The sequence below is a fragment of the Podarcis filfolensis genome, assembly GCF_964270895.1.
Source record: "Podarcis filfolensis genome assembly, chromosome: 18".
NCBI lineage: Eukaryota > Metazoa > Chordata > Lepidosauria > Squamata > Lacertidae > Podarcis > Podarcis filfolensis.
Window position 1 is genome coordinate 4,804,123 of NC_139622.1, and position 24,317 is coordinate 4,828,439.

General features: G+C 48.7%; 1 protein-coding gene across 14 annotated transcripts in view; it reads right to left on the bottom strand.

Annotated features, from left to right (window-relative positions):
* PTPRS (protein tyrosine phosphatase receptor type S) overlaps positions 1-24,317 on the bottom strand; it is a 308,002-nt gene that overhangs the window by 133,241 nt on the left and 150,444 nt on the right. For all 14 annotated transcript variants that reach the window (XM_083594329.1, XM_083594333.1, XM_083594331.1 and 11 more), the window contains 2 exons: positions 22,801-22,942; positions 2,748-2,936 (listed from right to left, as the gene is read on the bottom strand). In XM_083594329.1, the coding sequence (XP_083450455.1) occupies positions 2,748-2,936; positions 22,801-22,942 (331 nt within the window). The remainder of the gene's footprint in view (positions 1-2,747; positions 2,937-22,800; positions 22,943-24,317) is intronic.

Genomic DNA, 24,317 nt, shown 5'->3' on the forward strand with positions numbered 1-24,317 from the left:
TCTACCCTTGGAAGGTGACTTGGAAACTACAACTAATCCAGAATGCAGTTTTTTAAGGGTGCAGAGAAGTATAACTTTCTGAGAAGCTAAACTACAGTACTCAGGATTTTAGCAGAGTGGGGGAAGTTAAGTGCTTTAAATGTATGGGGTTCATCTCTGCTGACCACCTGTTCAGGATTTCTTTTTTGCAAGCAGAGCACTCGTGTTTGGAGATTGCAAGGTAAGGTAAAGGTAAAGGGACCCCTGACCATTAGGTCCAGTCGTGGCCGACTCTGGGGTTGCGGCGCTCATCTCGCTTCATTGGCCGAGGGAGCCGGCGTACAGCTTCCGGGTCATGTGGCCAGCATGACTAAGCCGCTTCTGGCGAACCAGAGCAGCACACGGAAACGCCGTTTACCTTCCCGCCGGAGCGGTACCTATTTATCTACTTGCACTCTGACGTGCTTTTGAACTGCTAGGTTGGCAGGAGCTGGGACCGAGCAACGGGAGCTCACCCCATTGTGGGGCTTCGAACCGCCGACCTTCTGATCGGCAAGTCCTAGGCTCTGTGGTTTAACCCACAGCGCCACCCGCGTCCCTTTTTGGACATTGCAACTGGGAAACAAAACTGTGCAGAATCACAGAATCATATATTTGAAGCGCCATCTCATCCAACCCCCTTCCATGCAGGAATCTCAACAAAAGCATCCATCAGAGATGGCTATCACAACTCGGCAAAGCGTGGCTTTCTTTAGCCGTGACAAAGGAGGTCTCCATGTTGGAACTAAGAGCGGCCAACACCTCAAAGCTAAACACACACAAACACAGTTACACAACACACAACCAGGGGAGGGAACGAGGAAACAACTCTGAACGCAAAGCCACATGGAAACACATCACAAGACACAAAACCGCAACTCAAAATTAGCTGAAGGGCAGGTAAACAAACGGACAGGTGGAAGCAGGGGCCTCACCTGCAGTGATTCCTGCACCTCAGAAGGGTTGAACTAGATGTCCTTTGGGGGCCCCCTTCCAACTCTACCGTTCTTTGATCTGTTTGGGCAGCACACCCTGTGCGTTGTGTAACGTGGCATGCCGCTTAGTGTGTTGGTTAGAGGGTTGGAGCAGGACCTGGGAGAAGCTGGGTTCGAATCCTCACTCGGCCATGAAGCTCTTTCTGTGTGACCTTGCACCAGTCACCACCGCTCAGCCTAACCTACCTCACAGGGTTATTGTGAGGATAAATTGGGTTTGGAGAACCTTTTGCACCACCTTGAGCTCTTTGGGGGGAAAGGCGGTATCTATAAATGCGATAAATAAATGAATGAAAAAATAAGCGTGGAGAACTGAATTTAAGGTTATAAGAAATGGAAACCGACACAGGTTAACCCGTCGCTTGATATAAGAGATATAAGCTTGATATAAGCAGTCCTGAAAAATGAGAGGATGGAAAAGACCCAACAAATGGAATTTCATGTGGTCGTTTCTACATCCGTTACTCCGGTCACAAAGCCCAGGTAGGGGCAGCAGAGTCCTGGGCCCACGACGTCCCTCGAAACATTGCACCAGCCGCCATCCTAGCTTCCAAACTGCCACAAACATTCACACAAGTGGGTTTGTAACACTTAACCCTGGCAAAGGCCATTTAAATGCAGCCGAGTTCTGGCAAAACTGCAAGTGTGCCCAGCTGGGTAAAGTGAACTTTTCCAGATACTTGCATGCTTAACATACAGCGTATGTTAAGCACTGTGTGTATGGAGGCGCAGGTAAATTCTGTGTCCAGCTCCATCTGGTACGCAGGCTGAGACCCTACCTGCCCGCAGACTGTCTCACCAGAGTGGTGCATGCTGTAGTTATCTCCTGCTTGGATTACTGCAATGCGCTCTACGTGGGGCTACCTTTGAAGGTGACCCGGAAACTACAACTAATCCAGAATGCAGCAGCTAGACTGGGGACTGGGAGCGGCCGCCGAGACCATATAACACCGGTCTTGAAAGAACTACACTGGCTCCCAGTACGTTTCCAAGCACAAATCAAAGTGTTGGTGCTGACCTTTAAAGCCCTAAACGGCCTCAAAGGCCCAGTATACCTGAAGGAGTGTCTCCACCCCCATCGTTCTGCCCGGACACTGAGGTCCAGCTCTGAGGGTCTTCTGGCGGTTCCCTCGCTGCGAGAAGCCAAGTTACAGGGAACCAGGCAGAGGGCCTTCTCGGTGGTGACACCCACCCTGTGGAACGCCCTCCCACCAGATGTCAAAGAGAAAAATAACTACCAAACTTTTAGAAGACATCTGAAGGCAGCCCTCTTTAGGGAAGCTTTTAATGTTTAATAGGTTATTGTATTTTAGTGTTTTATTGGAAGCCGCCCAGAGTGGCTGGGGAAACCCAGCCAGATGGGCGGGGTATAAATAATAAATTATTATTATTATTCCTGAAAGAGGCAGTGCTAGCATAGTGGTTAGAATGCCAGACCCGGACCTGGGAGATCAGGGTTCAAATCCCCACTAGGCCATGGCCCTGGGGGCCAGTCGCTGCCTCTCAGACAAGATGGGATGCCACCTTGACCTCACTGGAGAATATATGAATGCAATAAATAGATATATATAAGACCTTGTGATCCCCCAATCCTTTCCCAGAGGCAGCTTGGGGTTCCAAACAGGACTCTCTGGTACAGAGAGTGGTTTACTCTGCAGACAGCACACACGAACGTCTGAGCAGGATCTTGACCGAAGCGTCACCTGCCCCACCAAGCCGACCAGTTCGCCTCACCTGATCTCAGCTGCTTTATCCTTCCGTTGCTGGCGCTGGGGTCGACGGGCAGGAAATCTTTGAACCACGTGATCTCTGGATCTGGGTTCCCACTGGCCGCGCAGAGCATGGTGGCGGTCCTGGTGCGCTCCACCACTTTCAGCTGGGGTCCCATGTCGATGATGGGGAAGCCGGAGGGCAGCTGGTCCTCTGTTCGAAACGACACGGGCAAAAGGGGAAAGGGTTAGACTCTGCAGAGGCGGCAGGAGGTGGGATTCTCTGCAAAGGGCTCCGGGAGGCATGGGAAACTGCGACTCGGGGAGGCATGGGAAACTGTGACCCGGGGAGGCATGGGAAACGGCGACTCGAGGAAGCGTGGGAAACGGCGACCCGGGGAGGCATGGGAAAATGCGATCCGGGGAAGCGTGGGAAACTGCGACTCAGGGAAGCGTGGGAAACTGCGACTCGGGGAAGCATGGGAAATTGTGACTCGGGGAGGCATGGGAAACTGTGACTCGGGGAAGCGTGGGAAACTGCGACTCGAGGAAGCGTGGGATATTGCGACTCGGGGAGGCGTGGGAAATTCCGACTCGGGGGCGTGGGAAATTGCGACTCGGGGACGTGGGAAATTGTGACTCGGGGGCGTGGGAAATTGTGACTCGGGGGCGTGGGAAATTGTGACTCGGGGACGTGGGAAATTGTGACTCGGGGAAGCATGGGAAATTGCCACCCGGGGAGGCATGGGAAACTGTGACTCCCATGCACCCCGGTAGGAAATGCTCTCTTATAAGAACATTAGCAGCTGGATCAGGCTCATCTAGTCCAGCGTCCTGTTCTCACAGTGGCCGACCAGACGCCCCAATGGGAAGTCCACAAGCAAGATGGGAAGTCTACAGCTGCAGCTCCCTTCCCCTTGCAGTATTCAGAAGCATACTGCATCCGACAGTGGAGACAGAACATTGTGGCTAGGAGCCATCCTCTGTTAAAGAATCCCAGGTTGTGCCCATCACTGCCTCTTGTGGAAGGGAGTTCCACAGTTTAACTTTTAAAACGAGGCTGCATTTTAAATTCCATTTTAACCTGTATTTTAAATTGCTTTTTCCCCCTGTTACGTTTTTCCTGTAATTTTACTGGTGTCAGCTGCCCTGAGCCCGGCTCTGGCATGGGAGGGGCGGCATATAAATAAAATATTATTATTATTATTATCATTATTATTATTATTAACTGTACACTGTCGTGAAGAAGTACTCTTTTTTAGGCCTCTCCTCAGCTTTGCCGAATGCCCACGAGTCCTTGTGTTAGGAGACAGGGAAAAATACCGTATTTTTTGCTCTATAAGACTCACTTTTCCCCTCCTAAAAAGTAAGGGGAAATGTGTGTGCATCTTAAGGAGCAAATGCAGGCTGCGCAGCTATCCCAGAAGCCAGAACAGCAAGAGGGATTGCTGCTTTCACTGCGCAGTCATTCCTCTTGCTGTTCTGGCTTCTGAGATTCAGAATATTTTTTTCCTGTTTTCCTCCTCCAAAAACTAGGTGCGTCTTGTGGTCTGGTGCGTCTTATAGAGCAAAAAATACGGTACTTTCCCCTGCTCGCTTTCTCCATTCCCTGCGTCACCACCTCTGTCTCACACCATCAGAATTTGGTTTGGCATCCTCAAAGGAAGGAGCCACAACTCGTTCCTTTGCACAATGTAATCTCAGGCTTCTGGAGCACACAAAACACCCAGCGTCGCTGGCAGGCAGTGGGCATATATGGTGTGATCTCGTGGGTAAACTGGTCCCCAGTTGCTAAGGGCTTTAAGAGTAACACCTTGAACTTGGTCCAGCAGCAAACTGGCAACCGGTGCTGAGCACAGGCGCCATGCGCCATGCGCAGGCAAAGCCTCACTCCTGTCAGCGATTGCGCCGCAGCATTCTGCACTAACTGCAGCTTCCGAATCGTGAGGGAAGTGTGCATCGAATCAGATGGACCAAAGACCAATACCGTCGCACCTTGGAAGTCAAACGGAATCCATTCCAGAAATCTGTCAGAGTTCCAAAACGTTCCAAACCAAAGCACGGCTTCTGATTGGCTGCAGGAAACTTCTGCAGCCAATCGGAAGCCCCATTGGACGTTTGGTTTCCAAAAATAGTTCGCAAACCAGAACAGTCAAGGTTTGCAACGTTAACGACAACGGGGAGACTCACAAGGCCGACTGGGCATGTGCTTAGGGCACTAGCAAAGCAGGGAAGCATACACACAAATATATTATTATTATTTAGGAATTTGGACGTTTTATAGTTTAAAAAACCCCCAAAACTTAGGAGCCATCATGGGGGGAAAAAATCAGAATATAGGCTTCTTTGAACTCCACACTATTCCCCCATTTTTTCCTCTTCTCTTTTTATCACTTGTCCCCCAGCTAAACTGGATGGTGGAGAGACACTTCCTAGTAATGCAAACAAAACCAATGCAAGGACGTAATATCCCACCATGTGTTGCAGCAAATCTATGCTTTATTATTCTATCAATCATAAATATTGTTACGGATATAGTCTTCACGGTGGATTAGTTCTGATTCGTACTTGGTTGCCTATGGAGGCGGGCGCTGTAATATTTCCAGGTCTTGATCTGGGCCAGTGGTTGGAGTTCAGAATAGACAGATAATGTTTTAGCATGATATGAGGGAGGGGAAGGGAGGGAGAGAAAAGCTGCCTTTCTCCACACAGGCGCCAGCAAACTTTTTCAGCAGGGGGCCGGTCCACCGTCCCTCAGACCTTGTGGGGGGCCGGACTATATTGGGGGGGGGAATGAATGAATTCCTATACCCCACAAATAACCCAGAGATGCATTTTAAATACAGTGGTACCTCAGGTTAAGTACTTAATTCGTTCCGGAGGTCCGTACTTAACCTGAAACTGTTCTTAACCTGAAGCACCACTTTAGCTAATGGGGCCTCCCGCTGCCGCTGCGCCGCCGGAGCACGATTTCTGTTCTCATCCTGAAGCAAAGTTCTTAACCCGAAGCACTATTTCTGGGTTAGCGGTGTCTGTAACCTGAAGCGTATGTAACCCGAGGTACCACTGTACAGTCACACCTCAGGTTGAATATGCTTCATGTTGAGCTCGTTCGAGTTGCGCTCCGCGGCAACCCGGAAGTAACGGAGCGTGTTACTTCCGGGTTTCGCCGCTTGCGCATACGCTCAAAATGACATCGCGCGCATGCGCAGAAGCAGCAGAAAGAGATGCGTGCGTGCTCAGACTTGCAGTGGCTAGTTATGTTTGCTTCTGGATGTGAATGGGGCTCCGGAATGGATCCCGTTCGTATCCAGACGTACCGCTGTAAAAGCACATGTTCTACTCATGTAAAAACACCAGGCAGGCCCCACAAATAACCCAGAGATGCATTTTAAATAAAAGGACACTTTCTACTCATGTAAAAACACGCTGATTCCCGGACCACCTGCGGGCCGGATTGAGAAGGCGATTGGGCCGGATCTGGCCCCCCCCCCCCGGGCCTTAGTTTGCCTACCCATGCTCCACACCATTCAGAATTTCCTGTGCATTCATCCGAAGTGCACCCAGAAGCCGGTTTGTTTGCATCACTCCATGTGGAGCCGGGAACGTCTTGCACCTGATTGGCTGGATGTGACATCATGCTCTGAAGCTTCCAGCTCCTTCGCTCAGATGCCGCCCCTTCCCGAAGCTTGTTAATTCCACAAACTAATTAATCTGCCAAGAGATAGATCAGCGCCTCTTGACAAGCAGGAGGAGGGTGGGTGGATATTATATGAGCGGGGAGATCAGGGAGGGAGGGCGGCGAAGGGAGGGCGCTTGTGACAACTATTATTACGGAGTGTTTCTAATTAAACAAAAATGTTAATCTTGTGGCACATTGTGCAGAATTCCTCGGAGTTTAATTAAAACAACCGCGGCTGGAGGCGTGATCAGATTCGAGATGAGATCTGCGAAGGACGTGGTTCCCAGAGGCTAGCACATGCCACCAGCCGGGGGTGGGGGAATAGGGGGGAAGACGAGAGCCCCCCACCCACCTGAGAAGGGAGCTGCTGGCATGCAAAAACAGGGACCACCGGTGCGCATCTAAACACCCCAAAACGCCCGGGGTTCCCAACAAGCAATCGTTTAAGCCTTGCAGCTAGAATTTTGCTGGCCAAAAATTGGAAACTACAAGAAGTGCCAATAGTGGAGGAATCATAGAATCATAGAGTTGGAAGAGACCACAAGGGCCATCGAGTCCAACCCCCTGCCAAGCAGGAAACACCATCAGAGCACTCCTGACATATGGTTGTCAAGCCTCTGCTTAAAGACCTCCAAAGAAGGAGACTCCACCACACTCCTTGGCAGCAAATTCCACTGTCGAACAGCTCTTACTGTCAGGAAGTTCTTCCTAATGTTTAGGTGGAATCTTCTTTCTTGTAGTTTGGATCCATTGCTCCGTGTCCGCTTCTCTGGAGCAGCAGAAAACAACCTTTCTCCCTCCTCTATGTGACATCCTTTTATATATTTGAACATGGCTATCATATCACCCCTTAACCTCCTCTTCTCCAGGCTAAACATGCCCAGCTCCCTTAGCCGTTCCTCATAAGGCATCGTTTCCAGGCCTTTGACCATTTTGGTTGCCCTCCTCTGGACACGTTCCAGTTTGTCAGTGTCCTTCTTGAACTGTGGTGCCCAGAACTGGACACAGTACTCCAGGAGAGGTCTGACCAGAGCAGAATACAGTGGCACTATTACTTCCCTTGATCTAGATGCTATACTCCTATTGATGCAGCCCAGAATTGCATTGGCTTTTTTAGCTGCCGCGTCACACTGTTGGCTCATGTCAAGTTTGTGGTCAACCAAGACTCCTAGATCCTTTTCCCATGTACTGCTCTCAAGCCAGGTGTCACCCATCTTGTATTTGTGCCTCTCATTTTTTTTGCCCAAGTGCAATACTTTACATTTCTCCCTGTTAAAATTCATCTTGTTTGTTTTGGCCCAGTTCTCTAATCTGTCAAGGTCGTTTTGAAGTGTGATCCTGTCCTCTGGGGTGTTAGCCACCCCTCCCAGTTTGGTGTCATCTGCAAATTTGATCAGGATGCCCTTGAGTCCATCATCCAAGTCGTTGATAAAGATGTTGAATAAGACCGGGCCCAAGACAGAACCCTGTGGCACCCCACTAGTCACTCTTCTCCAGGATGAAGAGGAACCATTGATGAGCACCCTTTGGGTTCGATCAGTCAGCCAGTTACAAATCCACTGAGGAATGGCAGATGAAGATGATGGACTTTTTGGAGCTAGCCGACCTGACCGGAAGAGTCCGCGACCAGAAGGAGTATCAAGAGGAATGGAAGAAATTTAAAGATTATTTAGTTAAATATGTTAAGATAACTTAAACAGAAATACTTGGGAGTAACAGATTGCCCTATGATTTAAATATGTGATATTGTGAAGACAATGGAGAAAAGTCAAAATGAAAAGGAAGAAATCTGTTAATCGACCAAGTAAATTCTATGTGAAAATAGTTTTGGAAAACTGCTACAATGATCTATATGGAAACTCAGCCAGGGAGATTCAAGGAAGTCACCCAACATTGATAACAAAAGTGGATTTTTTTACAGCTTGGATATATGTTTGTTTGCTTGTTTTTTGATGTTTTCTTTTGTTTGTTTGTGGATATGTTTGTTATAAATTTGGAAAACTAATAAAATAAAAAATCGATCAAGCCTTGCGATCTGGTCCAGCGTCCTGTTCCACGCTGCTCTCAGTAGGTTCAGTGGCAGACTGGCATCTGAGGGCAAAGCTCTTGGCGCCTGCTCGCTGGCGAACTCAAGCTCAGGGCGTAGTTCCTGCCCAAACCTTTGATGATCAGATTGGGGCGATGAAGGAGCCAAAGGCACACAGGCAGACACCACGCAAGCAAAGGCGTTGAAGGAGGAGGTGTTAGTGCCTCCTCAGAGATGGATGCCTGTTGCTTTTGTCCATGGAGTTTTCTTGGCAGGGATACTGGAGTGGCTTGCCGGTTCCTGCTCCAGGTGGATCACGTTTGGTCAAAACTCTCCACTATGACCTGTCCATCTTGGGTGGCCCTGCACGGCATGGCTCATAGCTTCTCTGAGTTATTCAAGCCCCTTCGCCACGGCAAGGCAGTGATCCATGAAGAAACAACAAAGGTCAACAAATGCCAACAAAGGTCCGTATATTTAAAGCCATGGTTTTCCCAGTAGTGATGTACGGAAGTGAGAGCTGGACCATAAAGAAGGCTGATGGCCGAAGAATGGATGCTTTTGAATTCTGGTGCTAGAGGAGACTCTGGAGAGTCCCATGGACTGCAAGAAGATCAAACCTCTCCATTCTGAAGGAAATCAGCCCTGAGTGCTCACTGGAAGGACAGATCCTGAAGCTGAGGCTCCAAGACTTTGGCCACCTCATGAGAAGAGAAGACTCCCTGGAAAAGACCCTGATGTTGGGAAAGATGGAGGGCACAAGGAGAAGGGGATGACAGAGGACGAGATGGTGGGACAGTGTTCTCGAAGCTACCAGCATGAGTTTGACCAAGCTGCGGGAGGCAGTGGAAGACAGGAGGGCCTGGCGTGCTCTGGTCCAGGGGGTCACAAAGAGTCGGGCACAACTAAACAACAATAACAACAGAGATGGATGGGGATGGTTTTCGACAAGTTCAGAGGCAGCGTTGGTGGCCGAACAGGCGGTGTGGGTGACCCGGAACTAGCCTCCAACAGGGGAAGCCTGTGCCTTGAACTCCTTCACGCAACGCAGGGCTGAACTGCAAAGAGAGCAGCGGTGGGCTCTAACTTGCATGGCTTTGAAAGGGGGTTAGACAATTGCATGGGGGAGAATAAGGCTCCACTGTTGGGGGCTGTGATGCTCCAGAATACCAGTTGCCTGCAGGCGGAAAGAATTGCTCTTGTGCAGGAGTCAGCAAACTTTTTCAGCAGGGGGCCGGTCCACTGTCCCTCAGGCCTTGTGTGGGGGCCGGACCACACTTTGGAAAAAATAATAATGAACGGATTTCTATGCTCCACAAATAACCCAGAGATGTATTTTAAATAAAAGGACACATTCTACTTGTGTAAAACCACACTGATTCCTGGACCGCCTGCAGGCCAGATTTAGAAGGCAATTGGGACAGATCCGGCCCCCGGGCCTTAGTTTGCCTACCCATGCTCTTGTGCTCGGATCGCCTGGTTAGCCCCTGCGAGAACAGGATGTTGGAAAAGATGGACCCCCTCTGGCCTGATCCATTCTTATTTGGTGCATGCAAAGACTTGTGCAACACTGCATTCCCCGCTGTCACCAAACTTCAGTTGAAAGCACACATTGTGCCTTGGCAAAGTGAGGGGGCTGCTTTCAGGTCAGGCCTTTTGGGGGTCTACGTTTGTCTTGGAACAGGTACAACGCAGACGTCAGCCGCCTCTCCTTGGGATGATGTCACCCCTACACGGCCACATCTGCAGGGCTTGGTCTTCTCTGTTCGCAGCAGCCTTTCCCAGAGGGTTCTCCCCCTTGCTGTGCACCCCTTGTTGTCCGCCCGTCCGTCCCCGACTCTCCTTGCTGGAATCAGCCGCTTGTTAAGTGAAAGTGCAAAGGTCTCCAAGGGTTGCCGAAAGCTGCTGCATTGCAGCTCTTTTAATAGGGCGCATTGAGAAACAAACGGAAAAGGACGATCCCACGCTAAGGATCATTGAAAATAAAACTGCCGATATCATAGCGCTGCTAAGCAAATCTGGGGGCAGCCGCGCTTGGAATACCGTGAAGGGTTCTGGTCGCCTTGGTCCAAAAAGGGTATCATGGAGTTGGGAAAAGGTTCAGGAAAGGGAAACCAGACTCATAGAGTTGTAAAGTCGGAAGGGGCCATGAGGGTCTCATCCAGTAGCCCGACCCGTTGCAATGTAAGAATCTTTTGCCCAGTGTGCGGATCCAACCCACAACCCTGAGATTAAGAGTCTCGTGCTCCACCAACTGGAAATGATCAAGGGGATGGACCGATTCCCCTGCGAAGAGCGGTTGCTACCTCTCAGGGTTGTTGTCCGGGATAAATGAGAAAAGGGAGAACCAGGTACAAGCCACCTTGGGCTCCTTGGGGCAACAGGTGGGAAATAAATGCAATAATAATACAGTGGGACGCGGGTGGCGCTGTGGGTTAAACCACAGAGCCTAGGGCTTGCCGATCAGAAGGTCGGCGGTTCGAATCCCCGCGACGGGGTGAGCTCCCGTTGCTCGGTCCCTGCTCCTGCCAACCTAGCAGTTCGAAAGCACGTCAAAGTGCAAGTAGATAAATAGGTACCACTCCGGCGGGAAGGTAAACGGCGTTTCCGTGCACTGCTCTGGTTCGCCAGAAGTGGCTTAGTCATGCTGGCCACATGACCCAGAAGCTGTATGCTGACTCCCTTGGCCAATAATGCGAGATGAGCGCCGCAACCCCAGAGTCGGCCACGACTGGACCTAATGGTCAGGGGTCCCTTCATCCTTTACCTTTAATACAGTGGACGCTCGGGTTGAAAACGTGATCCATGCAGGATGCACGCTCGCAACTTGCAACATTCGCAACCCGCAGCGGCGCGTCTGTGCATGTGCAAAGCGCAATTTAGCACTTTTGCGCATGCGCGACTGCCGAAACCCGGAAGTAACCCGTTCCGGTCCTTCCGGGTTTCGGCGGTCCGTAACCCGAAAAAACGCAACCTGAAGTGTCTGTAACCAGAGGTATGACTGTACAAATAATAAGCGGCCCTGATTTAAGGCAGCGTCCAGTGTATTCCTGTTGGAAACCTTTGTTGAGCGGGCTACCCTAGGTAGTAGAGACGGCGGAGGTTTGGAGTAGGGAGAAGAGGGAAGAAAGAAAAGCATGAGGAGGGGGGGGAAGGGGGTTGGGGAGGCACAAAGAGTCAGGGAGGCTGTCCACACTCGCTCGCCTGCTCTTTGTGAAAAAGCAGAGGTTAATAGATTCAGTCGTTGTCCTTTTAACTCTCCCCAGCAGTTACAAATGAGTCCGGCACAAGGGGAAGGAGAAGTCGATCTTTGTGGCCCGAAATCCAAAGACAGGTCAAAAGGATAACTTTGTCTGAGAAAAGGAATTGGAGGGGGGGGGGAGAGAGAGAGTGTGGCTGCACAGAAGAATCTAGTGACACTTTCTGGACCCTCGATTCGATTGCAAACTGGCAACTCTGGGGTGAGCAATTAAAGCAGCCCCGGAGCTCTTACACCCCAGACTCGCTTCTTGAAAAAACTGGACTTCTGCGACAAGGAAAATGTGTGGTGAAGGGATTCGCTCATAGGTTCAGAGGATTGCAGAGTTGGGAGGGGCCCAGGGGGGGTCATCCAGCCCAACCCCTGCAAAGCAGGAATCTCAATGAAAGCATCTGTGGGTGATGGACATCCAACTTCCAAGGAATAAGTTTTATGCTTTCTTTCTTCTTTCAGATCAGGATGAACTCCTCTCTTCTAGGGCGGCAAGTATTGCACTGCATCGTGCAAAACTCTCTAGGGAGAGTTACAGGTAGGTGGCCGTGTTGGTCTGCTGTAGTGCAAAGTGCAAGTAGATAAATAGGTACCACTCCGGCGGAAAGGTAAACGGTGTTTCCGTGCGCTGCTCTGGTTCGCCAGAGATAACTAGAGCATGCACCACTCTGGCGAGACAGTCTGCGGGCAGGTAGGATGCTTCTGAATCCTAGTTGCTGAAGACTCCAGGAGGGGAGAGTTGCTTGTGGGCTTCCTCACTGGGGCATCTTGGTTGGCCACTGGGAGAAGAGGATGCTGGGCTAGGTGTGCCCCCCTTTGGGGCTGAGGCATATTTATCCTGATTTGTTGCCAGGCAGATTAGACATCAGTGGCTGGTTTAGTGAGCATGCATCGTTAATTTGTTTGCGTGGAGTTTAGAAGGTGGGTAGGCCAACTAAGGCCCAGGGGCCGGATCCGGCCCAATTGCCTTCTCATTCTGGCCCGCGGACGGTCCAGGAATCCGCGTCTTTTTACATGAGTAGAAAGTGTCCTGCTGGCCACATGACCCGGAAGCTGTACGCCGGCTCCCTTGGCCAATAAAGCGAGATGAGCGCCGCAACCCCAGAGTCGGCCACGACTGGACCTAATGGTCAGGGGTCCCTTTACCTTTACCTTAAGGGATCCCAAAGCATCATACAGTCCAGCCCTCTGTAATGCAGGATTCACAGCTTAAGAATCCCTGACGGGTGGCCAACCAACATTTGTTTAAAAACTTCCAGGAAACAAGAGTCCACCACCTTCTGAGAGAGTCTGTTTCACTGTGAACAGTGACCAGAAGGTTCGGTCGGATTCTCATTCTTTTGTAAAAAGAAGCCATGGGTTCGAATCCTACCCTCCAGAGCAGGAGAATACAAGCATGCTCCCTCTTCCATGGGACAGCCCTTGAGATATTTGAAGACGACTATCCTATCCTCCTGTCTGCCTCCACTTTTCCAAGCTAAACATCCCCAACTCCTTCAACCGCTCCTCACAAGGCTTGGTTTGCAGACCCTTCACCATCTTGGTCACCCTTGCTTTGACGCAGCATCTTCTAAACCAGGGGTCAGCAAACTTTTTCAGCAGGGGGCCGGTCCACTATCCCTCAGACCTTGTGAGGGGCCGGACTATATTTTGAAAAAATAAATGAACGAATTCCTATGCCCCACAAATAATGCAGAGATGCGTTTTAAATAAAAGGACACATTCTACTCATGTAAAAACACCAGGCAGGCCCCACAAATAACCCAGATGTGCATTTTAAATAAAAGGACACTTTCTACTCATGTAAAAACACGCAGATTCCTGGACCATCCGCGGGCCGGAATGAGGCGGCGATCGGGCCGGATCCGGCCCCCGGGCCTTAGTCGGCCTACCCACCTTCTAAACTCCACGCAAACAAATTAACGATGCATGCTCACTAAACCAGCCACTGATGTCTAATCTGCCTGGCAACAAATCAGGATAAATATGCTCAATTAACAGGTTGTCTAGAGGCGTCCGGCGTTGCAGCAGCTCACTCATCCCCCAACATTCCTGCTCAGCCACCCCAAGCTTGGGGTTCCTGCTGCCCCCACGCAGCGGCTCAAAGCTCCCAGGATGCAAATTCATGGAGGAGAAGACTTTCAATGGTCACCAGCCATGACAGCTAAGCTCTGCCTTCCCTGTTGGAGGCAGAAATGCTTGCGAATGCCAGCTCCTGGAAACTGCAGGAGGGGGGGACGGATCCTGTGTTCTGGTCCTGCTTTAAGGTTTCCCATTGGGCCACCTGGCTGGCCACTGTTAAATCAGTGTGGGAGTGTTAAGATCAGAAGGTGGAAAATATGAAAACAATGAGAAGAGGCAGGGCTGAAGATTTGGAGATATGCTTCAGAGGTCCAGACTATGAGGAGCCCCGAAAAATCAATAATTACAATTTGGTCTTTTTTATTATTTTAGTTTCTTGTTTTTAATTGGATTATGGTGTGGATATGTTGATTGGCTGTTTTTACTGGAAAATCAATAAAAATGATTTTTAAAAAAAGAGAATCAGTGTGGCATAGCAGTTGGGAGTGTCAGCCTAGGAGACCAGGGTTTGAATCCCTGTCCAGCCACGAAAATCACTAAATCCTAAATGCTCACAGACTGACTGTTGAATTATCTGTTCCCTGGTACCTTGCCTGGCATCAATGTCAATCTCACCGGTTGCTAGTTACCTGTGTCTTCCTTTTTCCCATTTTTGAAGATGGGGACAACCTTTGCCTGCCTCCAGTCTGTAGGGACCTCACCTGTTCTCCAATAACTCTCAAAGATCATAGGCAAAGGCTCTGAAATTACACTCGCAAGCTCCTTTCGTACCCCTGGATGCAGCTCACCAGGCCCCGGAGATTTGAATTCACTTAAAATAGCTAGGTGTTCCCTTGCTACCTCTTTTCCTATCTTGGGCTGCAGCTCTCTCCTTACACCATTTACATAGCTGTCAGCTTACAGATTTGAAAATAAGGGACCAGCAGCCTCGGAAATAAGGGATCAGCAGCCAAAATAAGGGATTTTCCAAGCACAGGTATGTTCAACTTCTGAGCCCCTCCGAGCCAAAGGCAGAAAGCCTCAAGCGCAGCAGCCAAATGAAGCCTCAAGCGGTGGTTCCCACAGCGCAGCAACCCGGCAAAGGGGATGCAGCAAGGAAAACCACCATCACCTCTCCGCTGGGAAGCGCTGAGCAAAGGCGAGTCCCCAGGCAACGCAGCCGATTTGATCGGCACAAGGCATGCAAGCTCCACCCCCAGTCGTCCTTAGACTCCTTATTGGGTGAGCAACCCAGCCAAGCAACACAGTTGGAGCCTCCCTCCTCCCTGGCCGGCAGGGAGGGAGGGAGAGGAGCTGCTTCCTTTGAAACCCGGGAAATTTAAGGGGCATCATCAATAAGGGACAGCAGCGGGAAACGGCGCTGGGATAAGGGAGTTTCCCGCCAAATAAGGGACGGTTGACAGCTATGACCATTTATCTTGTTACCACCAGGTTGGGCATCCCTTTCCTTTTGGGTGAAGACAGAGGCAAAGTCGGTGTTGAGTACTTCCAGCTTTTTCTCTGTCACCCAATAGCATTTCTCCATGTTCCCCATGCAGAGGACCTACCGCTTGCTTGTTCTTCCTCTTAATTCGGACATAGCCAAAGAAACCATTTTTTAAAATTATTTTTGACCTCTCTTGCAAGTCTGAGATCGTTTTGAGCTTTAGCCAGCCTGACTTGCCCCCTGCAAGAGTTGGCTACCTGTGTATACTCCTCCTTTGTGAGTTCCCATTTCTTCCATTTCTTATACATGCCCATCTTAACTCTCAGCTCATCTGTAAGCTCCTTATGCAGACACACCGGTTTCTTTAAATGCCTCCCACTCTCCTTTCTTGTTGGAATTGTCTGCATTTGGGCCTTCAATATTTCTCCTTTTAGAAGTTCCCATCCTTCTTGGACTCCCTTCTCTGAGTATTTCTTTTTTTTTTTTAAGAAATATTTATTAAGATTTTACAAAAACAAATATACGGAAACACATAATAATAAAAATAAAAATTAAAAAAAATAATTAAAAAAAATACAGAAAAAACAAGAAAAATTAAAAACAATTATTTTTCATAACTTAAAACTCATTTGCTTGTTTCATTGACTTCCTCACACCTCCCCTTCTTCTATTCCCATTTAAATAATAAAATCAGCAAATCCTTACCCTCTTTCATTTATCTTATCTCTATAACTTAACATTTTATAACTCAGTATTTTCATCCATTATCAATTCATTTTTCCATATTCTTAAAGCATTACAGCTGGAAACCACTTAATTTCTATCCAACATCATTCTAACATTCATTAATTTTGCAATATTTCTGTAGGTAGTCTTTAAATTTCTTCCAATCTTCTTCCACCGCCTCTTCTCCCTGGCTTCTCTGAGTATTTCTGACCATGGGGTCACACCCAGAAGCTCCTTAAGCTTTTTGAAACTGGCCTTCTTAAAGTCCAGACTTAGTTTTGCCTTTCCTCTGTATCACGAAACCCGGGAGATTATAATCACTCCTGGTAGAGGACAAGGATGCTGAGATCACCCTAAGGGTGGCCAAATTCTGTGCGACTGCCATAAAACTCAGGGAACAAGCTGTACTACCAAAATGACTAAGGTTTTAAATGACAATTTTAGGTTATATTTTAATGCTCAAGATTTAATATACAGTGGTACCTCGGGTTAAGTACTTAATTCGTTCCGGAGGTCCGTTCTTAACCTGAAACTGTTCTTAACCTGAAGCACCACTTTAGCTAATGGGGCCTCCCTCTGCCGCTGCGCGATTTCTGTTCTCATCCTGAAGCAAAGTTCTTAACCCGAGGTAATATTTCTGGGTTAGCGGAGTCTGTAACCTGAAGCGTATGTAATAATAATAATAATAATAATAATAATATTTTTTTATTTATACCCCGCCCTCCCCAGCCAAGGCCGGGCTCAGAGCGGCTTACAAGCAATAATAAAAACAAGATGAATGAATACAACTTAAAAACAAAAATAAAATACAACATTAAAATAATGGAACACTAAAATATTAAAATGTAGCCTCATCGCAGGAGGAGAAGGAAAAGAAAAAAGAAAGAGAGGGAGGGAGGGAATCAAATTGGCTCCAAGCCAAAGGCCAGGCGGAACAACTCTGTCTTACAGGCCCTGCAGAAAGAAATCAGATCCTGCAGGGCCCTGGTCTCATGAGACAGAGCGTTCCACCAAGTTGGGGCCAGTGCTGAAAAGGCCCTGGCTCTGGTTGAAGCTAATCTGACTTCCTTAGGGCCTGGGACCACTAGGGTGTTGCTATTTATGGACCCTGAGGCTCTCCGTGGGGCATACCGGGAGAGGCGGTCCCGTAGGTACGAGGGTAACCCAAGGTACCACTGTAGACAGTAGAACAGACTTCCCTCAGATGGTGATGGACTCTCCTTCCTTGGAGGATTTAAAGCAGAGCTTGGATGGCCACCAGTCCTGGACAATCTAGCTGAAATTCCTGCATTGCAGGGGGTTGGACTAGATGACCACTGGGTTCCTTCCAACGCTACAATTCTATGACTTGATGGGCTACTGGCCTGAACCAGCAGGGCTTTTATTAAGTCCACCCTTGTTGTGTGCTGAGATTTTATTCTTACTCCCTACTCTCCAGTTCTGGCAGCGGGGGGACGCAGACAACGTCTGCTTAAGGCCATCAGTGTTTTCCGGCTGGGTGGCCACCTCTTTTTGCTAGCCGGAGAGAGCCGCAGCAATTAGCACATCACCTAACGAAGCTCTTAGAGAGCCCAGCGAGGGGGTGTTGGCTGTGTTTCAACCAGGAAGCACTAGTCGGCCGCGTAATGAGCGTGCCAGCTGTTCGGTGGCAACCCCCCCTTGTCAGCCGGGTCCCTCCTCGGCTGACACTTTTGCCTGTTTGCCAGCCCCCAACGGAGGGGGAGACAAGGCAGGCTGCTTCGTGGGTCCCCACCCCAGACGAGCGACAGCTGCGGAGCTTGCAGAGGCCCAGAGCTTGAACAGCTGCAGTTGCGGGGCAATTCCAGCCTTGCGTAATATATTCCCCCCCCCCCGCTCTTTCCGCACATTTGTATTTGTCACCAAAGAGGGCTCCCCCACGACGGCACTAAGGATCCATTTAAAACAGTGCCCGCTATGTGATTTATTCGCTATCAGCGCGCCAGTACTTAATGTTCATTATTTGTGCTTGTTTGTTTTGCTACCTTGTTCTTTTCCCCAGTTGTCTTTTTTTGGGGGGGGGGGGGGAGACTGCCTTTTCCCCGTTTTTGTTGTTGTTGTTTTTTGCCATTGCTCACTCCTAGGAATGTGGGTAAAAAGGTAAAGGGACCCCTGACCATTAGGTCCAGTCGCAGCCGACTCTGGGGTTGCGGCGCTCATCTCGCTTTATTGGCCGAGGGAGCCAGCGTACAGCTTCCGGGTCATGTGGCCAGCAGGACTAAGCCGCTTCTGGCGAACCAGAGCAGCGCACGGAAACGCCGTTTACCTTCCCGCCGGAGCGGTACCTATTTATCTATTTGCACTTTGACGTGCTTTCGAACTGCTAGGTGGGCAGGAGCAGGGACCGAGCAACGGGAGCTCACCCCGTCGTGGGGATTCGAACCGCCGACCTTCCGATCGGCAAGCCCTAGGCTCTGTGGTTTAACCCACAGCGCCACCTGTGTCCCAGGAATGTGGGGAGCAGCCTTAAATAAGAGTCTAGGGTTGCATCTGGCGCAGCCATCCTGACTGCAGACCCGCAGATGTTAGCAGAGCTCTCTGTAGCGAATATGCAGACTGACAGCATGAAAGCTCGTTGGTTTGAAGAACTTTTGATGCTGATGTCGGCTGCAGGCAGGATTCTGGCAGCCGAGTGATGGAAATATTTGGGGGGGAAATATGCATTTGTGGTGGTGGTTTCGGAACCTACGGATTTGGGCTACTGAGGAAAACATGCACATTTCTGGTCCCTTCTCAATTCTATGATTTTATTTCCTTGGACTCAAGATGCCCAACGTTGATCATCCACGCTAGCTCAGGAAATACGGAAGTTGTGATTAATATTGGTGTTTCCCCATTTCTTCCCCTTATCATTTATTGTTTGTTTGCTTTGTATACAGTGGTACCTCAGGTTTAGTACTCTGCAGTATTTCTGAGAGGGGTCTTCTCTCAGACTTACTGGAATATGCTTGACCTTGGAGCCTTCTGCACTCCACATATGAGCTACAGCCCATCCCTTAAAGAGTCAGTGACTCTGAATAAAGGGCTTATTTAAACATCAATATAGGGAGCTACCTTATACGGCTTCAGACTTCTGGTCCACCTAGCCCAATATTGTCTACACTGACTGGCAGATGCTCTCCAAGATTTCAAACAGGGGTCTTTCTCAGCCCTACCTAGAGTTGCTGAGGAGTGAACCTGGGAAAATCTGCGGGGACGAAGCTTTATTGTGTGTGTGTGTGTGTGTGTGTGTGTGTGTAGGGGATTCCAAATCTAGACAGCATCTTAAAAAGCAGAGACATCACCTTCCCAACAAAGGTCCGTATAGTTAAAGTTATGGTTTTCCCAGTAGTGATGTATGGAAGTGAGAGCTGGACCATAAAGAAGGCTGATCGCCGAAGAATGGATGCTTTTGAATGATGGTGCTGGAGGAGACTCTTGAGAGTCCCATGGACTGCAAGAAGATCAAACCTCTCCATTCTGAAGGAAATCAGCCCTGAGTGCTCACTGGAAGGACAGATCCTGAAGCTGAGGCTCCAAGACTTTGGCCACCTCATGAGAAGAGAAGACTCCCTGGGAAAGACCCTGATGTTGGGAAAGATTTAGGGCACAAGGAGAAGGGGACGACAGAGGACGAGATGGTGGGACAGTGTTCTCGAAGCTACCAGCATGAGTTTGACCAAACTGCGGGAGGCAGTGGAAGACATTAGTGGCTGGTGTGGGGTCACGAAGAGTCGGACACGACTAAATGACTAAACAACAAGGGGATTCCAAAATTTGCAGAAAACCAGCAACATCTTAAGTGTGCGTGGAATCGAAACCTGCCACATAAGGACTGAGCAACTCCCAGGTAGCCACAGAACTGACTGCCCACAGAGGGGAAAGAAATGGGAAACTGAGCGGCAGAACATATGGAATGGCACATCTTGGAAAAGGAATGGCTGGCTGATGCTCTCAACAGACTGACGCACTCTACACGAACACATTTTGCAGCGTAGTAGCAAATCACTTTGGGGTGCAGCATGGGGAACAATTCGCCAATGAATGCGGGTGGCGCTGTGGTCTAAACCACTGAGCCTCTTGGGCTTGCTGATCAGAAGGTCGGCGGTTCGAATCCCTGCGACGGGGTGAGCTCCCGTTGCTCGGTCCCAGCTCCTGCCAACCTAGCAGTTCGAAAGCAAGTCAAAGTGCGAGTAGATAAATAGGTACCACTCCGGCGGGAAGGTAAACGGCGTTTCCGTGCGCTCTGGTTTCCGTTACGGTGTCTCGTTGCGCCAGAAGCAGTTTAGTCCTGCTGGCCACATGACTCAGAAAGCTGTCTGTGGACAAACGCCGGCTCCCTCAGCCTGAAAGCGAGATGAGCGCCGCAACCCCATAGTCGCCTTTGACTGAACTTAAACGTGCAGGGGTCCTTTACCTTTTATGAGGCTTTTGAAATTTCTGACAGCTGAAGCACTTTTTTTCTGACTTGAAAGAAGAGGGTCCGCTTCATTCGTATGAACCTTCTGAAAAAGTTTCGACTTTGAAAGTGTCTAGACACGGGTAGGCAAACTAAGGCCCGGGGGCCGGATATGGCCCAATCACCATCTAAATTCGGCCCACGGACAGACCAGGAATCAGTGTGTTTTTACATGAGTAGAATGTGTCTTTTTATTTAAAATGCATCTCTTGGTTATTTGTGGGGCCTGCCTGGTGTTTTTTACATGAGAAGAATGTGTGGTTTTATTTAAAATGCATCTCTGGGTTCTTTGTGGGGCATAGGAATTCGTCCCCCCCCCCCAAAAAAAAACATAGTCCGCCCCCCCACAATGTCTGAGGGACAGTGAACCGGCCCCCTGCTGAAAAAGCTTGCTGACCCCTGGTCTAAGGTATACAAACTTGCTCTCTCGTCATCACTGCACCAGGCGGAATTGACTGAGCCCAACAGCAGAGATGCGAGGGACAGATCCAGCCACTGGGCTGACTGGAAGAAGGCAAGTTCAGCGTGGCAGTCCATGCAAACAATCCATGGAAGGAAGTTCTGACCAAACGATCCTGCAACAACTTACAGAGAGGAGTGGCAAAGTTATGCGCCCTCAGCGGATGCTGGTGTTAAAGAAGGGAGCTTAGAATAATGAATTGTGCAGAGGGGGAAGGAGACTAAAGTTTTATTTTTTAAAAATAATAATAAAATGTCATGTTTTGGGGAAGAGAAGTTCAGTGGCTGGGCAACTGGCGTGCCGGCAGAAGGCCCCAGATCCAGTCCTGTTTAAAATGATGAGATGTTCAGTGATGGAGGGCGGGGGGGGGGGGAGAATCTCTCTCTCGGCCCAATACCCTAGAGACACGCTGTCAGTCAGAATTAAGAGCAATATCGGGGGAGACGGTCTATCGCAGTAAAAGAGCTTCCTGAGCTCCTAACAACAAGAAGGGTAATATTTCATTTTCCCAGAAACCATCACAAACAACTGGAAACGCAGCGAAGACATATCTGTTGCCCTCCAATCCCAGCCCCTTGAGACGCTGTTAAGATAAAGCGGTGCTTCGCCTGATACGGAAACTTCTCCCTGCTTAACTCCCGACAGCGTAGAATCTCGTCAAAGCGACACCTTGCCACTCACTGGGAGAGGCAGACGGCTAGGCAGCACAACGTGTTGGCATCGCAGAACAAGGACTTGGGGGCCTCTCGCTGAGCTCCAGGAATGCCCCCTGCTCCTTTGCAAGGCAGAGTGGCAGTTGGTTGAACGTACGAGAGCAACAGGGAACAGGGGTTGGCGCTGTGTTCTAAACCACTGAGCCTCTTGGGCTTGCCGATCAGAAGGTTGGCGGTTCGAATCCCCGTGATGGGGTGAGCTCCCGTTGCTCGTTCCCAGCTCCTGCCAACCTAGCAGTTCGAAAGCATGCCAGGGCAAGTAGATAAATAGGTACCGCTCCGGCAGGAAAGTAAACAGCGTTTCCGTGCGCTGCTATGGTTTCGCCAGAAGTGGCTTAGTCATGCTGGCCACATGACCCGGAAAAACTACGGACAAACGCCAGCTCCCTCGGCCTGTAAAGTGAGATGAGCGTCGCAACCCCAGAGTCGTCCGCGACTGGACTTAACTGTCAGGGGTCCCTTAAAGGTAAAGGGACCCCTGACCATTAGGTCCAGTCGTGGATGACTCTGGGGTTGTGGCGCTCATCTCACTTTATTGGCTGACGGAGCCGGCATACAGCTTCTGGGTCTTGTGGCCAGCAGGACTAAGCCGCTTCTGGTGAACCAGAGCAGCGCACGGAAACGCCGTTTACCTTCCTGCTGGAGCAGTACCTATTTATCTACTTGCACTTTGACGTGCTTTCGAACTGCTAGGTTGGCAGGAGCAGGGACCGAGCAATGGGAGCTCACCCCGTCGTGGGGATTCGAGCCACCGACCTTCTGATTGGCAAGTCCTAGGCTCTGTGGTTTAACCCACAGCGCCTTACCTTTACCTTTTTTTTATGGGAGCAAGAGAAAGTGCAAGGCGTTCCCTTGCTGAGAAAACAAGGAGGAGATGCAGAACTTCCTGCAGGAACTATCTGCTGCCATTATTATTATTATTATTATTATTATTATTATTATTATTATTTGACATGGACTTAAGGCAGTTTTCAGCTAAAAATAAGAACAGCTGGCGACATAGGGGGAAATCATTAAAAAACAATTAAACATGGATAGAGTTAAGTCTACCTGTTAAAAGCATACAGACAATTGCATTAAAATAGTCACAGCACCAGCCCTTGCCTTAAAAGAACTCAGTCGGCTGGAATTTTCTACTGGCAAATCCAACGCACATTCAACTTGCCCTGCAGAGCTTTATCCCAGATAAGCAGCCTTGGCATATTGGACAGACGAGACACCAAGCAATGAAAGATCTGCCCCGCCGCAGGAATTTACCTCTCAGGACAGTCAGTTTGGCGTTGACGGTGATCTCGGCCACGGAATTCTGAGCAACGCATTCGTAAATGTTTTCGTCCCGGGGGGTGCGGAGGGGCTGGATCCTCAAGACAGCGCCGGCACCTTCGTCAAACTCAATCGTCTGAGACGGGGAGAGGAGGAGAAAGTAAGTGTTAAAACGCCAAGGAGTTTTCTTTTTCCTTTTTATAATAATTTTTATTTATTTTAAAACCTATTGTTTAACAAACATTTCACCAAATTTCACCTCTTATACAATCTTTTTGGACTTCCACCAGCGCCTCTGTAGATCTTCCATATTTATAATTTCTTCTGCATTTCCTAAATTCATATTGCCTTTAATTATCATAACTAATATTATCCTTTTTGTTCAATAGTGCAATAATACAAATTATTCCCCTCACAAAACTTCCTGCAAACCTACAAATGTAATCTGTTCATCACAATTACTTTTCATATAGTCCGTAAATTTACGCCAATCTTCCGTGAATCTCTGGTCCTGACGGTTTCGAATTCTTCCTGTTAGTTTATCTAATTTTGCGTAGTCCATCAGTTTCATCCTCCAATCTTCTTTCGTCGGTAGTTCTTCTTGCTTCCAATTTTGTGCCAATAATATTCTTGCTGCCGTCATTGCGTACAAAAACAGTTTACAGTCATTTCTATTTATATCCTCCCCTAAATGCCTGATAAAAATGATTCAGGTTTTTTAATAAATGTATATTTCAACATTTTTTTCATCTCATTATATATCATTTCCCAGAAGTTTTTCACTTCCTGCAGCCAATCAGAAGCCGCGCTTTGGTTTCTGAACGTTTTGGAAGTCGAATGGACTTCTGGAACAGATTCCGTTCGACTTCCAAGGTACGACTGTATTTTAAAACTGAGGGTACAATGATAACAGTCATGCAGAAGATGCAATTTTGAGTCAACCATTGTTCTCTCTCTGACATCCCCCTCTGACACCCCTTCTTTCTCTTTTTTATATATATATATATTATTTATGATTTTCAGTTTTATACATTTCAATAATTTTACAATCGTTTTAACATTTCAAAACTCGGCTTCCTTCCCCCTCTTTCTGCGGTTCCTTAAATTTATTTTTAATATTTTCTGCATATCCAAATGAACTTAAATTTGCTCATTTATTCACCTACTTTAAATATATACTCTTATAAAACTGCAGGTTATTGCAACAACCCCACCAACGTTCTTATCTGTTTACAGTTTGTTTGTAAATGTTCAATAAACCACTTCCATTATTTTATAAAAAGCTCGTTATCTTGATTTCTTATTCTTCAGTCAAGTTTCGCCATTTCTGCATTTTCCATGAGTTTTCACATCCATTCTTCTTTCGCTGGGGCTTCTTCTTCTTTCCATTTTTGGGTGAGTAACATTCTTGCAGCTGTGGTTGCATGCATGAATAAATTGCTATAGAGTTTGGGTAGTTCAGTCCCTATAATCCCCAAAAGGAAAGCTTCTGGGTTTTTTCTTTTACAAAC